The sequence below is a fragment of the Epinephelus moara genome, chromosome 20 (assembly GCF_006386435.1).
Source record: "Epinephelus moara isolate mb chromosome 20, YSFRI_EMoa_1.0, whole genome shotgun sequence".
In the NCBI taxonomy this organism is placed as follows: domain Eukaryota; kingdom Metazoa; phylum Chordata; class Actinopteri; order Perciformes; family Serranidae; genus Epinephelus; species Epinephelus moara.
Window position 1 is genome coordinate 600632 of NC_065525.1, and position 20745 is coordinate 621376.

The 20745-nt window shown below is 39.6% G+C and overlaps 1 protein-coding gene across 1 annotated transcript in view; it reads left to right on the plus strand.

Annotated features, from left to right (window-relative positions):
* ntrk3a (neurotrophic tyrosine kinase, receptor, type 3a) overlaps positions 1-20745 on the plus strand; it is a 550968-nt gene that overhangs the window by 171183 nt on the left and 359040 nt on the right. Inside the window, exon 4 of the mRNA XM_050073398.1 lies at positions 4584-4655. Coding sequence (XP_049929355.1) covers positions 4584-4655 — 72 coding nt within the window. The remainder of the gene's footprint in view (positions 1-4583; positions 4656-20745) is intronic.

Consider the following 20745-nt stretch of genomic DNA (forward strand, 5'->3'; position numbering starts at 1 on the left):
AATGTTAAAGATATCATTGAGGAAAACGAGGTTGACGTGACGTGATTGAATCAGGGAATCCGTGTGTCCACCACGGGAGAGGATCCTAATTGACTTTACATTGGCATTGTTTTCATGGTGGCAGCACGTAATTTCAACCCATTACGTGCTGCCACCACGGAATGCGGTGTTAAGAGGTCGTGGCCATTTCACGTATTTCTGTGAGATCAGGTTGTGAGGACCGATCTTCAGCCCTGCATGCTGCACACCATCTGTCAAATAAGAAGCCTTTCTCTCTGGCAAAGTCAGCATATGTCTGATCTGACATTTTTCTGAGGCCACGGAAACGCTGCCGATATGCTTCGGGGACCAGCTCATACACACGCAAAATGGCACCTTTAACCTTGTCATAATTTAAGCTGTCCTCCACCGACAGAGAAGCACAAGCCTCCTGAGTCTTACCTGCTAACTTGCATTGCAAAAGAATTGCCCACACATCTCTTGGCCAATGCAAAGCCATGGCAATACGTTCAAATGCACTAAAATACGACTCAACCTCTGCCTCGCGGAACACAGGGACAAAAGAAATGTTTTACTCACATCAAACGCAGATGACCCTGACTTTGTGTGCCCGTTGCAGCACAAACTGAGCCTGCCTGAATCTCCAGCTGACGCAATTTGATGGCTGTCTCTGCCTCCAGCTTTTTGAGCTCCAACTCCCTCCGAAATTGGAACTCATGCTCACGTTCCCATTCCTCTTTCTCCATCTAAAGACGAGCTAGGCGGACCTTTAAGCTGGCATCTACCCTAGAGCCAGGAGATGACTGCAGAGTAAGTCATGAACTGCGGCAGCGTAAGCGGCTTTTCCTCTGCTTCACCACTCCGCACAGCAGGCGTGGTACTGACAGGCTGATGCTCAGCTTCCTCCCTCACTGAAGATTCAGAGCGATCAACCGCTGCCCCGTCCCCCACACTAGGAGACTTCGGTGACGATGGTAAGCTCAGGACCCCTTTATCAATTAAGCCATTTAACACCACGGCTTTAAGCTCTGCCTTCACCAGAGAGCTCACAGCAGACACACCATAATGTTCAGCGATCTCACGTAGATTGCTCTTTCTACACCTGTCGAGCTGACCAAGTGTAGGGTTTACAACAAACTGCCACACTCACCACAATAAACAGCACAACAACTCAAACCACGAACCACGAAGCTAAACTGCTATATAGCTACAGCTAATGCTACGGCTAACCACTAGCCTAGCTGCACACTACTTACCTAACGTTAAAGCACTCGCTCACGTCTACCAGCAACACAGTAAACCCAATGCCAGATGCCACACAGTTAAAATACAGAGCCAAGCCTTTAAACAACAAACTTCCCCAGTACCTACCTAGCAAAAACTTTACCTACCTATCTTCTGGAGCATGCCAGGCTCGAGGCAACTTTAAAGGCTGAACTTCAGCAACCGAAGCCCTGAAATGCCTACCCCCGACAGAGAAGTTTATCCCCGCCCAGAATTACTCCGAAAATAAAAAAGGCAAAATGATAAATGAGTGTCCGACGGAAAGGTTGGACAACCCAGCTGAACACTCACCTAACTAGCTGAGGAAGCTGCCGTACACTTTACAAAGGCTGGACACTCCGACACCACACTTACCGCGACAGCTACAGAGACAATACACAACACTACGGCCCAAACAACAACAACCACTTCCCGGTTACCTTCTTCCAAAAATGATCCCGGACGAGCCCCCAAATATGCTACGTCCCCGTTTGAGCCCGGGGATGAGGGGAGTAACATATAAATGTGTGTATTTTTGGAAGAAGGAGAGAGGAGAGCAGGTCAACATTAATTTAACAATGATTTCTTTACAAAAACAGAATATAATGCAAACGTAAAGTGAGCTGCTCCAAATGAGTAGCTGGACCACCTATAACACACAAGCAAAATAACGTAAGTTTGGGCCAACAAAACGGCAACTGCAAAACAACACCCTCCCTTCCACACCAAAGGAGTACCCACCGGTCGTTCAACGCGAAAATGCTTCTACCTTACAACACACGCCACACACAGCTCTGCTGTCACGGTCCACTGACTGACCGCGGACGCAGCCAGTCCTTTTGCTTTTATGGTTCCCCCATCACAAGTGGCTTCAGGTGTGCTCAACCACTAGTAATGAGGGAGGGGTGGGACCTGGAGAAGAGAAAAGGGAAGGGGACACAAAGAAAAACAACACAGGCCAGCGGCCATAACATCATACCAGCAGAGAGATACACTCATCCCGAACGCAGACATATAGTTTTTATGTGTGTGGAGTCAAAAATGCGATCTGTGTTGCAAGTTAAAGATGTGTTGCCCCTCACCTTTTTTCCAGAAATTTCTCCTCTCAGTTTACATGGGAGTGAATGAGAAAAATATCGGCACTTCCTTCGCTTGGGAGGTCACTGACCCAAATGTTTAAGTGTGAGTGATCCATGGTGACACCAGTGCCACCAGGACAAATTTTCCTATGTTTTTTCGTATAAATTGTGTATGTACAGTGAAAATTGTGGCCTTGGCAGCCAGTTAAAGACAAAAGTTTTAGACGATTTTTAAAGCCCTCTCCACTCTAGCTCACAGCATTCTGTGCAATACACACCCATTATAAACTGACAATTTCTCCACATTTGCTCATGGTACTTTCAGAGGGAAAGATTAAAAACAATAAAAGATATGAAAAAGATGAAAACATGAGTGAATAGATGAGACCTGTGGCAACATTTCAGAGTTGGAATGGAGTCTGTAGCACAAAGTATGGAGACGCTGTAAAGGCTAGAAAAAGCCCAAAGATTGGTCCCTTTCTCCCCCTGCTCTCATTCATTTCCTATGGGACAGCTTTTGAAGATCGTCAGGACGTTTTGTTGCACATCACCTTTAGAAGCCCATAAAATCCAAACCGTTTGAGAAATGACAAAGTTATACAGCAGATCTGTTTAGCAGGGGTTGACCTGTCATGTGTGTGAGTATGAAGGTGATGCGATGGTGAAGGAGATATTTTTTGAAAAAGAGCATTTTTGAGGCGAAATCTTACTTTGAAAGGGCAAATAGCTCACTTCCTGTTGGGTTTAGGTCAGGGGTGTCAGGAAGTCATTTGTAGGTCTTGATGAGATGAACAAGCCAATTTTGGTTTGATCTTTCTACGAAATTCCTATGGGCCACGGCAGCCATTTTAGTGTGCGTAGTTGGCGCTATAGAGCCCATTCTGGCAATTTAGGGGTTTGGTGAGGTTTTGAGCATGTTTAGGGGGTCAAATTCTGGTTCAAAGAACGACTAAAGACTAAAGAAAGAAAGAAAGAAAGAAAGAAAGAATAAACACACCAAAAACAATAGGGACTTCATCCTTCAGCCGAAGTCCCTAATAATAAACGCACCAAAAACAATAGGGACTTCGTTCTTCGGCCGAGGTCCCTAGTAAAGAATAAACAGCCGAGGTCCCTATTTTTTTTGGTGCATTTATTCTTCCTAACTAGTGGTTTGTTCCGATTTGATTGAATAGATAAACAAATTTAGTTATAGAAAAGGCTTAAAAATAACTGTCAAGATTCATGGACAAAACAATTGTTTTAATTTCTAGTCCATCATTAGCCTTGGCATGTTTACGTTGCATAAATTAGCCTTGCGGCTAGTGGAGTTTTCCTCTACTCATATCTTAAAAAATGACATGTATTCATACTTTTTCTTACCCACCATTGGTTTAAGTCACTAAATCTCGGGACAGAACAGCACAGTTGAATTTCAGCCCGCATGCACATTTTTTTCAGCCGAGCATTTTTGAAACAGATTAGCTAATGTTGCTGTAAAAAGTTAGCGGAGTGAGATACCTGACCAGGCAGGTAATATTATGCTGTGTTTCCTCAGTATTTTACTTTGTAACAGCATTGTTTACATACAGCATGTGCTCTGTCTGATTCTCAAAAATCCAAAAGATTTCCACAATGCTGATTTATTCCAGAGGAAATAACAGTATCCTCATCCTTTCTCTTTGCTGCTTGCTTGCTATTTTCTGCCTGCTGCTGTTTGATGGTGACACAGAATTCAAAATAAAGGCGTATCCTAAAGTTGATCATATGGATCGATGTTTTCACTCATCATTGATGATAATGATGACTGAATCAATATATTGCTTCAGATTAAGGGATTATTACACCTCTTGAACTAACCACTATAAATGTAATGAAGTACTAGTAGAGCAGAGTAAGTATAAAGTAGCACACAATAGAAATGCTGGCATACAGTACCCTAAAAACTGTGCTTACATGCGTGAGTGCAAGACGGAAGTGGGACACAGAAGTGTTTGAGATGTGCTGAACAGTGTTTGAGTCAGATGGAATCAAAGCAATTATTTTAGAGAGCTGCACCATTCTCCAATACACTGGAATATGGGATTAAAAAGACAAAAATACAAAAAAAATATATGGACTTGGTGTGGAAAGGCCATCAGATTTACCACTGACATAATGAACACATTGACACAAAGTAAGCCAAACAGCTCTTGTTGTCATTTTGAAACTGTGTCTCACATCCGTCTTACCAGTTTGTCTCTCTCTGATTCCCTCTCTCAGAAACCTGTCCAAGAACCCCATGTTGACCACATTGTCCTGGCAGATATTTGAACATCTGCAGCTCTTTGAACTGTAAGTACATCTTTGTATTTTAGGTATAGATGGCACATTGTGCCCACACTGCCCACAAATTAAGGCTGGGTAATATGCAGAAAATCAAATTATCATAATACTTTGACCAAATACCTCAATATCAATATTGCAACAATATTGTAGGGTTGACTGTTAAAGGGTTTTTATTTATGCTGCAGCCTGTCTTAGGGTGTCTATTTTAGGACATTCTCAGGTGTCAGAGTTTGGTGTCAGACCTTAGATGAAAAAGCATCAGGTCTCAGGAAAACCTCCATCGGGTCTCAGGAAAACCTTTGTCAGGCTTGAGATGAAACAACCTCAGACAGAAAGGTCTTTAAAAAAAAAGGTCTTAGATGAAACGGCCTCAGAAAAAATGGCCTCAAAAAAATTAGTCTCATATAAACGACTTCTTTATTTATTGATCTATCAGCAGGGAATACATGAAACGTCATCAAGACACGACAGCGTCAGAAGGAAAAACAAGTACATCATCAATCAGATGTGTGGTAGGCATAGCCTTTGAGAACCTGTTGTCAACTAACTAGGAAATAAGCAGTTTTATCGCAGATTGATCACATTCATTTGACACTGTGTTTTAAAACATTATGATGGAAACGGTTTGCTGGACACTCACTATATCAATTAACCATTATTTCCACTGATACCTTCCAAAGTAATTTTGAGCCACTGAGATGTCAAGTTAAGACGAGAGCCAGGAGAGCAAGATTCCCTGTGACATTCAGTACACTTCACAAAAACAAATCCCGAATGCATCCAAAGTGTGAGCAAGTTGCTATATATATTGTAGTCATATGATATAATTCTATACAATATTTACGGTAAATTGCAGCTCATGACCCGGTAATTATTGATAACTGCGTTATTGAACAGGTGTCCTCGTATAAATACCTGGGCCTGATGGTGTCTAATAACCTATGCTGGAGTGGTCATGTGGATTTCCTCTGTAACAGATTAGCTCAGAGGCTACACTTTCTCAGAAGGCTGCGGCTGTTTGGGGTCTGAACCGAGATCATGCTAACATTCTATAACGCTGTGTTAGCAAGCATCATAAGATACGGCAGGGCAGCGTGGTTCAGCTCCCTCACAGTCCAGTGTATGGCCAGACTTCAGAGAATGGTGACTACAGCTATGAAGATAGTGGGGAAACATGATCATTTCCAGTCCCTCCAGGCAATATATGAGGGAGCAGTTGTCAAGGGAGCAAATAAAATCCTGAGTGACCCTTCTCATGCTCTCTTTCAGGAGTATGAGCTGTTGCCGTCAGGGAGGCGCTACAGAGCCAGCAGGTGCAGGAGCAACCGGTTCAAATTGTCCTTTATTCCCACTTCCATTCTATTATTAAACAAACAAACAAACAAACAAACACTACTGCTTATTACTGAATTCTCCTCAATTATGCTAATAGGTGATTGCCTGCTCACCTGCTGGACCTGCAGTGCCCCCCTGGTTGAGCCGTATTATACGGAGGGCTATTTATGCCTAAATGGTCTGGTTATTGTTGTTCTCATCTAGTATTGTTCTTATTTGCACTATGGTCCCGCAACTGATTTAATATAATTTTAATTGGTTTACTGGTGTTTTTATTTGACCCCTGTATTTATCTGTTTTATATGCACTCACTTGCACTTTGAGATAGGCCAGTGCAATACCTGTAGTTCCCTTGTTTGTAACCCTACAAACAAGGGAAACGGTTGCACTACTCTTGCAACCGTAGTCTGCAACTGTAACACAGTCAGCGCACTATGTTGGCAACTTGTCTGTGTTGATTGTATGTATGTATGTATGTGAATATTGCAGCTGTTTGCACTATACTGGCCAAGACGAATTTCCCTTGCGGGACAATAAAGTTTATCATATCTCTTATCTTATCTTATTCCCTGCCTCTGATAATTTGTGTTTCCTACACCTGGGAATACCTGTGCATCCAAATCGCCATAAAATGAGAGTTCACAGCCATGAAAAATTAGTATGAATGAATATTAATGAATTGTGTAGAATATTGTTCTGATGAGAGAGATAAAAGTCTGTAGCCTTTGATGTAAAACACGATCGATGATAGTTTCACAAGTTGGTCACACGCTACCACAGCGAGCTCCACATTTCATGCAAACACTTCAGACTGTATGTGTAACTTACAGGCTGTATGAAATCATTAACAGCTCTCAGATCCACTTGATATCGGATTAATAATGACATATGATAGAAACATAAGGCTGTTGACATAAGGCTGTTGACGGGAACATGTTGTCAGGCATCAACAGACTGCCCTATGTTGCCCACTCTTTTTTCATTGCAATGTAAAGATACATAAAATATGTAATAAATCAAACAAAGTTTTAAATCAACTGGTTTATAGATGTTTGCCAAAGGTTGTAGTTGTGATGCAGATCTCAGGACGCTTACAGAGAGGACTATAATGGCGAAGTTCATGTTGATTACTTTCCAAAACACAGCTAATTCTTTAGGCTACAAAATGTTCTATGGTCAGTCTTATACTTGTAACATTACTAATATGGTGTAAAGTTGAGCTGAGAACTTTATACGTGGGCTAACATTACATACAGCCATAAATGAATCCACTCAGATCAACTTTAGCATCTGTCTCAATTAGATCGTAGTTTATATTGAAGGCTTCACACTTTTTTGTCTCTTATCACAACGATATTATACACAATTCATTAATACTCATTCATACAAATTAGGTATCTATACACAGGCCCTGTTGTCAGGCTATGGGGGCAGGCATGGAAGCCCTTATTGGCTCAAGTGAGATTTCAATCCAAAGGTCTGAAGTTTGATATCGTTTTGACAGTGAGCCAGTGGCATATTTACATGCAAAGGGAAGAAATGATGGATAATATGTGGAGAGATATGAACGTTTGAAATGATACAATTGCAGTTTGTGGATATATATAGATATAATAATGTGTTTGGACTTAATATTTTTCCCAGATTTAGATTGTCTGGACCTTTGGGAATGTATGAAGACTGTACAAGAAGTGTTTTGTCGTTGGCATAATATCATAATATGCACTGATTATCAGTATTGGGCAAGTTACTCTTACAATGTAATATATTATATATTATGAGTTACTTTCATTTGAAAGTAATAAGATACTATACAATATTACTTTCTGTGTAGAGTAATAAGTTATTTATTACACTACTTTTGCGTTACTTTGACCAAAATGAGCTCAGAAGAACTAATGTTGATTTTAAATGGATTAGGGTCATGTTGTTACACAGCAGGTAATCAAAGCACAGAAGCTCCAGTTTATTACAGTCCATTTCAAATTCAGTGCTGCACAGGTCTGACCCATTCATGCATTCACATACAGTGGTTGCCACTCTATTAAAATCACCTGCTTATATTAATAGCATGATGACACAGAACAATTATCTTCAGCTTAGACCACTTTAAATGAATGAATAGCCTTGGACACAGGGAGGGTCAGGCAGAGGGTCAAAGTCTGATAATGATGAGATATGGATCAATATTTGTGGGCCTGTGACATGAAACAAAATAAACAAATGCTGAGGTTAGTACAAACAGAATGGCATGTGAGTAAATTACTATGACAAGCGCAAATTAATACACTGGAGCCAGACAACCCACCTGCTGGTTCCCAGTGTCCCGGTCAGCTACAGCAGCTCGGAGTGAGAGATATGCAGAAACAGGACTGTGTGCTGGTGTTGCTCTGCAGTTGTAGGGTATGTGAATGGAAACATCCAACATGTAGGTTACTACCATCACCCAGATGTGTGCAGTTTATTGGGACAAAGAAAAAAAACAATCCAGAGGCAAGCTCCTTATCCCTGTTGCTTTCAGGCAGCCTTAGGATGCAAAAGCAGAACAAGATATGGTGTAGGTATATGGATGGAAACACACTGGACATGATAATGCACACAATCACTGGCACTCTTCTATAAGGTAGCCTATAATGAATGACATAACAACACACAACAACCATTGGGGGATATTTTTCCTGGTGGTGCATTGGTGGAAGTGGAGCTGTGTGGAACAGTGTAGTTGAATGAAAAATGCAAACAATAAACTGTTTATTTTGGCTGGTATTGTGTTACATGACACTGTAAATGTAATAATATAACTCCAAATCCTGTTGGTAATGCGTAACATGACTTTGTTACTGCTTAAAAGTAATATATTACTGTAACGCGTTACTTTTGTAATGTGTTACCCTCACACTGCTGATTAGATCTTCTGTCCTGCCAGGGGGAAGACGAGTGTGAAGCATATCCATGTTTTCAGAGACATGGACATAAACTGTAACTGCAACTTGACGGGTTCGTAGAGGCATACAACCCTGAGGTGGTATTTCTAATATGACAAAGATTTTTTGGAGGTCAAATTGTTTTCTAATGAATAATCAATACAGCACATTCTGATCAATCCATATAAAATAACATAATCCATAGCACATTAATTGATATCCAGTATTACCAAGAAAAATAACTTGCTATGACAAGCATTAGTCTAGTTTTGTTTTGTTTAGCTGTACTATACAACTAATAACTCTTAGGTTTAATAGACCTTTTCCCTCATAATCATGACTGAATTAGCTCAATGTATAATTACTGCTTTCCACTGGTTCCACTGATTTTAACTGTGAGATTTGAGAGAGAATGTCAGGTTTTGCTGCAACTGCAATTGTGAAAGAGCCTGTCAGAGTGTTGCCAGCTATCTCAGCTGGAGTATTTAAAGCAGGGCTGGGATGCTAATTGTGTGATATTTCAAGCCATGACAAACACACACACACACACACACACACACACACACACACACACACACACACACTGAAAGACACTGCAACACAGGTTACTGGAGGTCAGTGATTACCTCCTGGCTCTGGTGAATTATTATTTTTAGTATTGTATGTGTTTGAGGTATTTCAGCTGTTTGTACTTGGTTTGGTCACCTAAGTTGTAAGTGCAATAATAAACTAAATAGGACTGTGTCCATGGCAAGCAAAATTGTCCTTTATAAATAAAGTCCTTTATTCCAAATTCCATTAGCATTCTTAACTCAACAAAGTGACCAATCCACAGATGTTGACTTGAACTGCTCTACTGCTTATTTATTTTTATCTTATTTGCTTGCTTTATTGTGTTTTTATTGTGCTCTGTTTGTATGGTGCTGTCAACTTTTTAGTTCTATTCTATCTGGAATAATATGATTCATGTTTTCACACCAAGTGATCAACAGCTATTATAAACATGTGGAATGAATGTCTTTAAAGCTGCAATTGTTATAGCTATGGGTGATTTCAGTTATAGTGATCTAATGATTTCCATTCCTCTCCTCCCTGATCTCGGTAACTCTCTTTCTGCATCTCAGTCTGTGTTTCAATCCAGCTGCCAAACTCCGTTTAGTCAAAGCTTTTTAAATATCATAAAAACAAAACTTTCCTTGAAAAGGGTTGAAACTAAAAAAGGGAGGCAAATGCCATGTAAAGAACACACTGCAGAAATGTGGAAGTTTAAGATCAGTCTTCAACCACTTTTTATGGACTTACAGACGTGTAGTTTGAGAACAACAGTGTTAAGTGTCACGAGTGGTTGTCTCACAAATCACTCAAAAAAGTTTGCCAAGAATGTTTTCCATAATGTAGGCACAGCTGTTTCTAGTCACCTCTCTGTGAGCTCCACAAAATCGGTGCTAAATGTAGGTTCTTATGTCTATTTTGCAAGTGTTGGTCATGTTTTTTTTTTCTTGGTTGGCTTTGGATGATGGTGGTTGGTGGCTGCAGGTCATCATCAGGGCAAGGAAATCAACTCCAGAGTCCATAAACTCTCCTCCTGTGGATTTCTGCTGGCTAGTCAGGTCAAGGTTTTTAAATGTAAACATTAGTAAAGATCGAGGAAAAAATGGAACTAGCATCCTGCTTGCCATTGTGCAGGCATTGGAAAATAAACTGGACAACCTCTGTGCTGCATCAGTTTCCAACGGGAAATCAGGAACTGTAAAATACAAATACAAATCACAACTTAAAATATATATGAATAAGATAAAACTTAAAAAAAAATATATATATCTATAAAATAAAATAAAGAGAATAATGAAAAAACAAAAACAAAATCTATCTTACAGTGAAACATGTCTTGATTTGTGACATGCAGTAATATATTCTCCTGCCAGTTCTACAGCAAAGCTGTCTTCTCCCAGAAGGATCTGAATTAATTTGTCTCCATGGAGGGTGAGAAAGTCTGGAATTTTCTCTTTGAATTTGGGAAAGAAATCTTCTCTGATTTTTTTGTATTTTGGGCAACTTGTGAGAAAGTGAGTTTCTGTCTCTACTTCTCCTGTTTCACAGTGGAAACTGGTGACCAGTTTCAATGGCAAGTTTATGGTCACTGAGTCTATATTTAGTTAGGGTTTGTCTTTTTATTGGGTGTTTTATTTGGGTTAAATACTGGGCCAATTGAAATTCTCTGTCTAGTAAATTATAGCATTATAATTTATTGATTTTGGGGGTTTCTGTTTTCCACTGTTTGAAATAATTTAGTTTATTCTCTTTGTCAGTTTGTTTTATTTGTGAGTATGGAATTATTTTTGTAGCGTCACTTTGACGTATGAATCTGATTTCCTCATTTGTCCCGTTCCAGGTATTATTTTCTGGGTTCAGACAGCCTTGCTGCTCTAAGTATGCTCTGTGCTGGTATGAATCCGAATCAGTCTCTATCAAGTGGTTCCAAAATTTGATAGTTCTCTTTTTAATTTTAATTAAGAGGGGGAGCTGGCCAAGCTCTGCTCTGCAGCCGTGGTTTGGACAGTTTCTGTGGACTCTCAGTATGTTTTTGCAGAATTCAAGATGCACTTTTTCAACTGGGTTTGAGTCCCAGTGCTCTTGTTTAAGTAACGGGCCCCACACTTCACTTCCATATAGGAGGATTGGTTCAATAACACTTTGCAATGACAACCATCTTAAACCTCCCAGTGCAACGGCACCTCTGCAGCTCCAAAACTCCCTTAGTAGGGGCCCCACCCCTTATTGGTTATACCCAGTGCTGTAGAATATAACAGAGTCGCGACAATGGAAGTCCAAAATGCTTGTGCGTCACGTGACTCATGTAGACCTTGGATAGTTCCCGGAGGTTACTGGCGGGCCGTTTAAATACATAATACTGAGAGACAGAACTCCAATTTTTGGTAAGTAGCTGTCAATAACTACATTGTTTATAATATATGTGTAGCACACCATAAACAGTTACATCTTTAGGTTGTTTTTTAAAGTAAAATGTGCTAATATTTGAGGATTAGTGTTACTACGGTTAGGTAAGACTCTATTAATCCCAACCTTGGGAATTCACGTTATAGCAGCTCAGAGCTCAGAGCAGAGGCAGTAGAAAAAAGATAAAATATTTTTTAAATACAAATTAGACATAATGAAAATAATAGAAAATCCATACACCTTTCACTGAAACAGATACTGTATGCTCATGATTAATAGCTGCACAGGATGAGTGTAATACACATGATGTGTAATATTTTTACTGTAAAAATATATGTATAGATATCCCACAGGAAGTGGCAAAATATTGCACACAGGAATATTACACTGTATGTACACAGTGCACAGATTAAATATAAGGGATGTGGATCAGGATATGTATTTATATATATATATATAGGCCAGTATACGTATATTACTGACATAGCGTAATTATATGATATTATATATTATATGTATTATATGATTTATTATTACACAGTATAAATATGTGTAATGTTTATATAACATATATTGTTGTCTGCCGTGTTTAAATATCTTAGTCTTTCCTTACCTTGGTGAAACAGCATGCTGCTTTTATTGCTTTAAATTATTTTTTCAGTTCTGTCCTTAGTCTTGTATGGTTGTCAACAGTAATCACATCCTAACATTTATTGATAATGTAATGATTGTAATGATTTTTAACTAATGTTATCTTAATTACTTTCAGTGGGACAGAAGGAGACCAACGACAGGTGACTACCAATGACTGTCAAGTGACAGCACAATGGGTCACTGGGCTAGCACCAGCAGCAGCAGTTTATAGACATGGTCCTCATCCTGCAGCACTCCTGACATGAGGCACGCAGCATCACTGAAGTAAAATTCCTTAAAATGTTCCTGAAAATGTTTACTTATATTTCAATGTTGGGTGCTGTTGTAACTGATCAGCACACTATGAACCAGCAGGTTTCGTTTGTTTGTTTATTAAAGATCCCCATTAGGTTTAGCGAAGCAAAAGCTATTCTTCCTGGGGTCAAGTACACTTGAGTGACAGTATAAATGATCAGAATGCAGAACACAAAACATACATAGAACACCACAAAGACATACATACAATACAAACTAGGTACATGCATAGTACACATCTAAACAATAAGACAATAATACAAACAGGGAGCACAACAATATACCTAAACAATAAGACGATCATACAAACAGGTAACACAATATGCACCTAAACAATAAGACAATAATACAAACAGGTAACACAACAATATGCACCCAAACAATAAGACAATAATACAAACAGGTAACGCAACAATATGTACCCAAACAATAAGACAACAATAGGACATCGACACAAGCTCCTACAATGATTTTTTTATTTTGATTTTTTTTTTATTATTTTAAAGCAGCTGTGCGGAACGTTTCGTTTACGTTGATTATAGCGCCCCTTTGGTCAAAGCGGTATGACACCCACAGCCTGGTGTCGTAAAATTCCGACTGCAGCCGGCAATTACAGCATGCATTTGTTTTGGAGAGCAAGAGGATTAAGTAATTAGTGGAAACAGCAAAATTACTCAGTAAATTCTCCTGTTGTGTTTCTGTTCTGATCTAATCTAATCTGTTGTGTATTTTGAGCTACTAAGGCTACCGTAGTAGTGTGAGCCTCAAGTTATTCTGGGTAATGTAGTAACCGTTGTTGTGCTACTGGAAACAATGAAAAGCAGCCGTGTACGGTGTAAGGAGGAATAAACAGTTAACAAGTCATCTGCTGAGTCCGCATTATTATGTGAAAAGAATACTCCGACGATTTGGGAGTTATGCCCTTTCTCTATCATTCATCATCATCAGAAAGGGCATAACTCCCAAATCGTCAGAGTATTCTTTTATGTGAAGATACACAGTGAAGACATAACATAATCCTAACACAGCAAAGCTGTTACCTGCAGCCTTCGCTTGCAAAGCTAACGCTACTAACGTTAGGTCAGTCCAAGTAATTAGTGGAAACATGCTAACATGCTAACGTTACACACAAATTAGTAGTAAAGTAAGACCTGTTCATAAATATTCTGGTGTAGCTCTGAATTTCTTATAAACTGAGGACAACTGCCTGCTGTATATTTGTGTTCATGGTCACAGTCACAGATAATTTTAGATGATGCTCCTTCGTTATCCGCCATGACATCAAAAGTACAACCAAGTCCTCATAGATACATCTCTGGTAAAACTGTTAGGTGTTATGTGTTCAGCAATGCCCGTTGCGTACTGCTTACTCGAAGAACACTGTAAACACGGCTTCTTCTTCTTCTGTGGTTTAATCGCTGTGGGCCGCTGCGCGCGAGCAGAATCACTTCCACCTCGGGTGCCGTATTCTGGTTTGCTGACTTCCGCTGTGTGTCCGACCCGAGCAAGGCTACGCTAAATAGCCATATAGAGAAAGGCTTTTTTGTCGCTGTTGGGTTCATATAAATATGCAGATCTTCAAGGGGGGGTGATACGAACTAGGGACAGTTTTATTAATGGTAAAAAGTGATACGAACTAGGGACAGTTTTATTAATGGTAAAAAGTTCCGCACAGCTGCTTTAAATAAAAGTTATTTTGTCACCAAACCAGGGTGCCATGGCCAAACGCTAAAAATGGGTGTAGATAATATTGCAGCTAAACAGCAGCCCGCCTCCATTTCACAACTAATAGTCAAAATTTCATTTTAGGTAATAATCGTTTAGTTTTAGTTTAAAGCTAACCATATTTTTCTGTTGAGTTACATAATCAGGAAGTGAATTCCATTCCTTCATTGCCCTATGTGTTACTGCTTGTTGTGCGAATGTCTTAGATTTAGGTAATGTAAAGCAACCTCCAGCCACATGTCGTGTTGGATAGTTATGTATTACATAACTAAAGGACAGTTTTCTATAGAAAATATTTGGCTTCTTGGTTGTGATTACATTTCTAAGGAACACCATCAACAAATTAGACAATCTATTTTTTATATCAAGCCAACTGAGAAAATCATGCATTTTGATAACATTTGTCCTTATTTCACAGGAGAGAGCCACGCGTGCTGCTTTATTCTGTACCATCTGCAGTTTTCTTATGTTGCTTAGCGAGGTATTGGACCCAACAACTGTGCCATAGTTCATGTGCAATAAAACCAAAGCTTGAATTACTTGCTTAATGGATTGTTGTGTGAGATATTTGACATATCTTCTTATTGATGACAAAATATCTCCAACTTTAATTATAATTCTTTGTATATGTTTGTCCCATGATAGTGTTTGATCAATTATTATTCCTAACAATTTGACTTCATTAACTTGTGTAATTAATTCATTATTAATTAAAAGGTCAAGCTTTGGATTTGAGTGCAATCTATTGTTTGTTCCAATAACCATGCTAGAGGTCTCTGATATGTTCAAAATAAGTTAACTGCTGTTAATCCACTCCCAAACTGATGTCATTTCCTTGTTTAAATTAGTGTTCAAATCTCCGATTGCATCTTCAGCTAAATAAATTGTGGTATCATCTGCATACATAACCATGTGAGCTTTATTCAAAACTAAAGGGAAATCATTTGTAAAAATAGAATATAGAAGTGGTCCAAGGCAGCTCCCTTGAGGTACCCCGTGTTTAACATGTTTAATATCAGACTCATTTCCATTAAAATAAACCAACTGATGTCTGTCACTCTAATAACTTTCAATAGTTGATAAAGCTGAAGAAGAGAAACCATAGTATTTTAATTTTTCCAATATTAACCTATCATCAAGTATGTCAAAAGCAGAAGAAAAATCAAGAACAATAATAACAATAATTTTCTTTTGTTCGACATCGTTATGCCAGTCGCCGACCCTTTGGGTCAAGGCCGTAGCTGTGGAATATTTTTCCCTGTAAGCGTGCTGATAATCAGTAAATAAGTTATTAGTTGAAAAATAAGACTGTATTTGTTTACACACAGTTCTTTCCATAATTTTACTAAGAATTGGTAATAAACTTATTGGTCGACAGTTAGACTCAGAAAACGGCATCTTTTTATTTTTCGGTAATGGTATGATTTTAGCAATTTTCCACCCCTGTTGCCATCTATTTTTATTACAGCTTAGATTGATTATGTGTGTGATCACTGGAGCCACAATAGCAACAATGGGCTTGAGCAGCCTTCCATCTAGAAAATCAACACCAGGAGGCTTGTTTTTACGTCATTAACATTAGCTATACTTTCGATGCAGTAATATTTACAAAATTAAAGCTGCAAGCAGCGATGAACGGGCCCTCACAGTCCACGAGCGTCGGGGCATGCTGCCGTCGGGGGGCGTGCACCTAGATGTCTTGTCAGCTGTAATAAATAAAAAAATAAACGTTATCTCTTACTTACATTTCCAGTATGCAGGTAGGCACCCAACCCACGTATGTATTTTTACAAAAAGTAGAAGCTGAATACATGCTGACTCTTTGAAAGTTGACATGGTGTCTCTAGCTCAAAGTATGAGGGACAAGAAGAGGTTGAAAGTTGATGAGTTTTGAAGAGGATTTGAAGATTTTCCAATTTACTTCCATTCACACTAATTAGACTGCCACCAGAGCGCCACCTATTGGCCGATTTGCACCAAATTTTGCACAAACCCTGATCGGGCCATGGAACACAATTAGCAAAAGTGTTGTGGTAATCGGACTGTATTTGGTCAAGATATGAAAGACTGTCTGTTTTGAAAACAATGTGCAGGAATTTGTTGTTCTATATTTTGGCCGTTTTTTGGACGATCAAAATTCTTTTAATAACTTTTTGTCAGGAGGGTTGACAGATGCTACATTCAAAGTTTGGTGCAAATCGGTCAAATCGCCGAGGAGGAGTTCGAAAAAGTATGTTTTTCATTTGTCGCGATTTAGCGAATGGAAAGTTACCGCGAAAGTGGGCGTGGCTTACACCACACAATTCAGCTGAATTCAGAGAACACATAAATAGAAGGTTTAACAATGTGCGACATATTATGTGGGAGTTATTAGCCAAAAATGCTTTTGCATTGAAAATAGCGCCACCTGCTGGTCATTTTTGGTGTGTGAGTTACAGGGGCCAGTCTATACCACCCCTATCAATTTTATTTCCATGAGTGTTATGGTGTTGGCACAGTGCCAAATATTAAATTAGACGGCCACCAGAGCGCCACCTAGTGGCGGATCGGTAAGTCCTTCGTCAGATATCCTCAGGAGGGCATTGACAATAATTATACCAAGTTTCGTGTTAATCCGCCCAACCGATGTTGAGATATAAAATACTTCAATTTAAAGTGCGCCACCTTGTGGTCATCACCCGAAATTTTGCACAGAGCCTCAGGGGCTCATGGGGAAGTGGTAACCTGAGTTTCATGTCATTCGGATACACCAATGTGGAGATATGCAACACTTCCTGTTTTGTACTAAATCTGCAGGAAGTTGCTATTTTATAACTTGAGTATTGTTTGGAATATCTAAATTCTTTTAATAACTTTTTGTCGGGAGACTCCACAGATACTGTGTTTAAAATTTCATGCCAATCGGTGAAATTGCCTGGGAGGAGTTCGAAAAAGTAGGTTTGCGATATTTTGCGAATTTGCGGAAAAAAACGGAGGCGGAAATGGCCGTGGCCAAGATTCAGCACAATTCACTGAACGCGAGGATATAAGGTTTTTGAATGTGCGACAAAGTATATGGGAGTTATGAGCCGAAACGCACTTTCCTTAATAATAGCTCCACCTAGTGGTGGAAATTCAGAACAATAGATTATAAAATTTTTCGCCAGGTGTGACTTATATTCCAAGTTTGGTGAGTTTTGGGGTATGTTCAGGCAGTGAAAATGCGATCATATGGGCTGAAGAAAAAAAATGCTGACAGGACGTCTTCTGTCAAAGTTAGACATCGCATGCAGGAGTGACTTTGCATATCCTTGATACAGTGCTGGAATGACATATTTCACATTTTGTATAACTTCCTCTTTCCACTAGAGGGAGTTGGAGAGTGCAGTAATTATACGTAGTGTTTTTGTACATCAAATATACACCACAGCATTGAACTTTCAGATAAATCAAAAGATTAGTGTTTGAGACCTACTTCCTGTCACCACTAGCTAACACTATGAGTATCAGGAAATATGGTCATATAAATGTTTTCAGGGCAGAACTAATATGAATCACCTGAAGTTTGATGGAGATCAGAACATTTACGGCAACAATATAGCAATTTCCTGTTTCATGGCGAGACATCAAAATTAAACCCTCTGCAGCGCACGTAGACACTAATGATATGTCATGTTTGTGTACATCAAATACACACCACAGCACTGAAATTTCAGGTTAATCCAAAGATAAGTGTCTGGTAAGAAGTACTTCCTTTCACCACTAGGTGGCGCTATGACTATCACGGAATATTGTCATATAAATGTGTTCAGGGTGGGACAAATATGAATCATGTCAAGTTTGGTGGACAACGGTCCATTTACTCCACATTTATAGCAATTTCCTGTTTCATGGCGAGACATCAAAAGTAAACCCTCTGCAGCACGCATAGACACCAATAATATGTCATGTTTGTGTACATCAAATACACACCACAGCACTGAAATTTCAGGTGAATCCAAAGATAAGTGTCTGGTAAGAATTACTTCATTTCACCACTAGGTGGCGCTATGACTATCACGGAATATTGTCATATAAATGTGTTCAGGGCAGAACAAATATGAATCATGTCAAGTTTGGTGGACAACGGACCATTTACTCCAAATTTAGAGCAATTTCCTGTTTCATGGCGAGACATCAAAATTAAACCCTCTGCAGTGCGCATAGACACTAATGATGTGTCATGTTTCTGAACATCAAATATAGACCACAGCATTGAAATTTCAGGTTAATCCAAAGATAAGTGTCTGATAAGAAGTACTTCCTTTCGACACTAGGTGGCGCTATGATTATCAGGAAATATGGTAATGAGAATGTGTTTAGGACGGTACGAATATGAATCGTGAAGTTTGGTGGAGATTGGACCATTTATGCCAAAGCTACAGCAATTTTGTTTTTCATGGCAAGACCTCAAGATTCAACGCTCAGCAGCGGGCGCGCCATTCAACATTGGGCAAATCCTGTGATAACTTTTGGTCACAACATAGTCACGCTTACATACACCAAGTTTGGAGCCAATCTGATTAAATCTGTAGGACAAGTTCGTTAATTTACAAGCCCTGGAAATGGGCAAAAATGCACAAAAGTGGCACAAGTAAATTCAAAATGGCGGACTTCCTGTTGGGTTTGGAGCATGGCTCCAAGAGGCTTTTTTGTACATAACAGAGTGTTACAGGAGACTACCAAGTTTCATACATGCAGGTCAAACCAGCTTTGGGGGCTGCTTAATTGAAATATTCTAGGGGGCGCTGTTGAGCCATCTTGGTGCATCAAAGCACAAAAATCACATCAGACAACAGGACTTGCGACCTGTGATGTGTATGCCACTTTTGGTGAGTTTTCAAGCATCCTTTGTCCCTTCAAAACAACATCGCTCATATCACATTATAACGGCTACATACACATGCTATACCTTGTTTTTTTCAGGACAATGTGGGCTATCCAGATTTGCCATCATGTCATGTCCTTCTATGTGCCTGTATTTAAAAGAATTTTTTATATCAATGAAAAAAACAAATCCTTGTTACTAAATTCTTACATTTTTACATGTATCTCACCATAGCAAGTTAGAAAAAGGGGGGGGGGGGCACGTGTCCCCCTCAATGTATATGGTGACTACAGCCTTGTCATGCATGCATAATTCGGACAATTCGTTGTCTGGGTGCGCAAATGTGAAGTGGCTGGTCTTGTCATACAAAGTTTGATGGAGTGTCAACTGGACAATATGGAGATATTTGCATCTTGAAAGCCGGACTACAAATGTGGATAGACAGGGAGAAACACACAGAAGCCTAAGACGTGGTAAGATACATATTCCTCACTATATGAAGTGACTGATAACAAGATCTGTATAATGGATTGTAAAGAAATTCGTCAGGTTTTTATTTTGTAGACAATTAATCTGAATTTATTGATGGGATGACAGTGGTATCTCTGCTCCTGCGCTTTCATGTGATATGCGTGGCATTTCTGTGCAAGCCTACATTCGCGAGTAATCCATCCAAGAGTAATGTGTGTGCAAAGCTGTATGAAAGCTCTGTTATACATCATGTTAGTGTAACTTTATCATTTTTTTCGCTGTGAAAACATTGGACTACCGACAAGTGCTTGGCCTTGTCGGAAAGCTACAATTCCGCTGTTTCACGTGATATGCATGGCTTCTTGCTATGACGGACGGTCACGGAGAAAATCAATAGAGAAGAACAGGTGTGAATTTGGACGCACTATGCGGTGTTCGAGCCCATAGGGTATGGGGGATCAAAATAAAATAAAAAAATAAAATAAAAATCAACCAGCCACCCTCCTCCCCTGACAAGTAACGAATAGTCCCTAAAGTGCGGTGAGGTTTGTGGGCCGTTACTGACACAAAGACAGAAATGTGAATGGCTCGTTTCTCCTCTGACACGCCACATACCTGTGTGCTCGGTTGTCCAGGTACTGGGCAGTCATGACGCCAACGAAAGAGGAAATTACTGGACCTGGAGACGGTGTTGTGTCCCTACTGGTTTCCAATTTAACTGGTTTCCTTACCGAACAGCCGCAGATGTGCTTCGCCTCCGTCAGCAGATTCGTCACAAATTCACAAACATACACAACATATTACTGGCGATCTTAAAGTCGCAGCCCACATCTACCACAGCGAATATGCTTCTGTAAGTGAGCACTACGTACCAGCGACATTAAAAAAA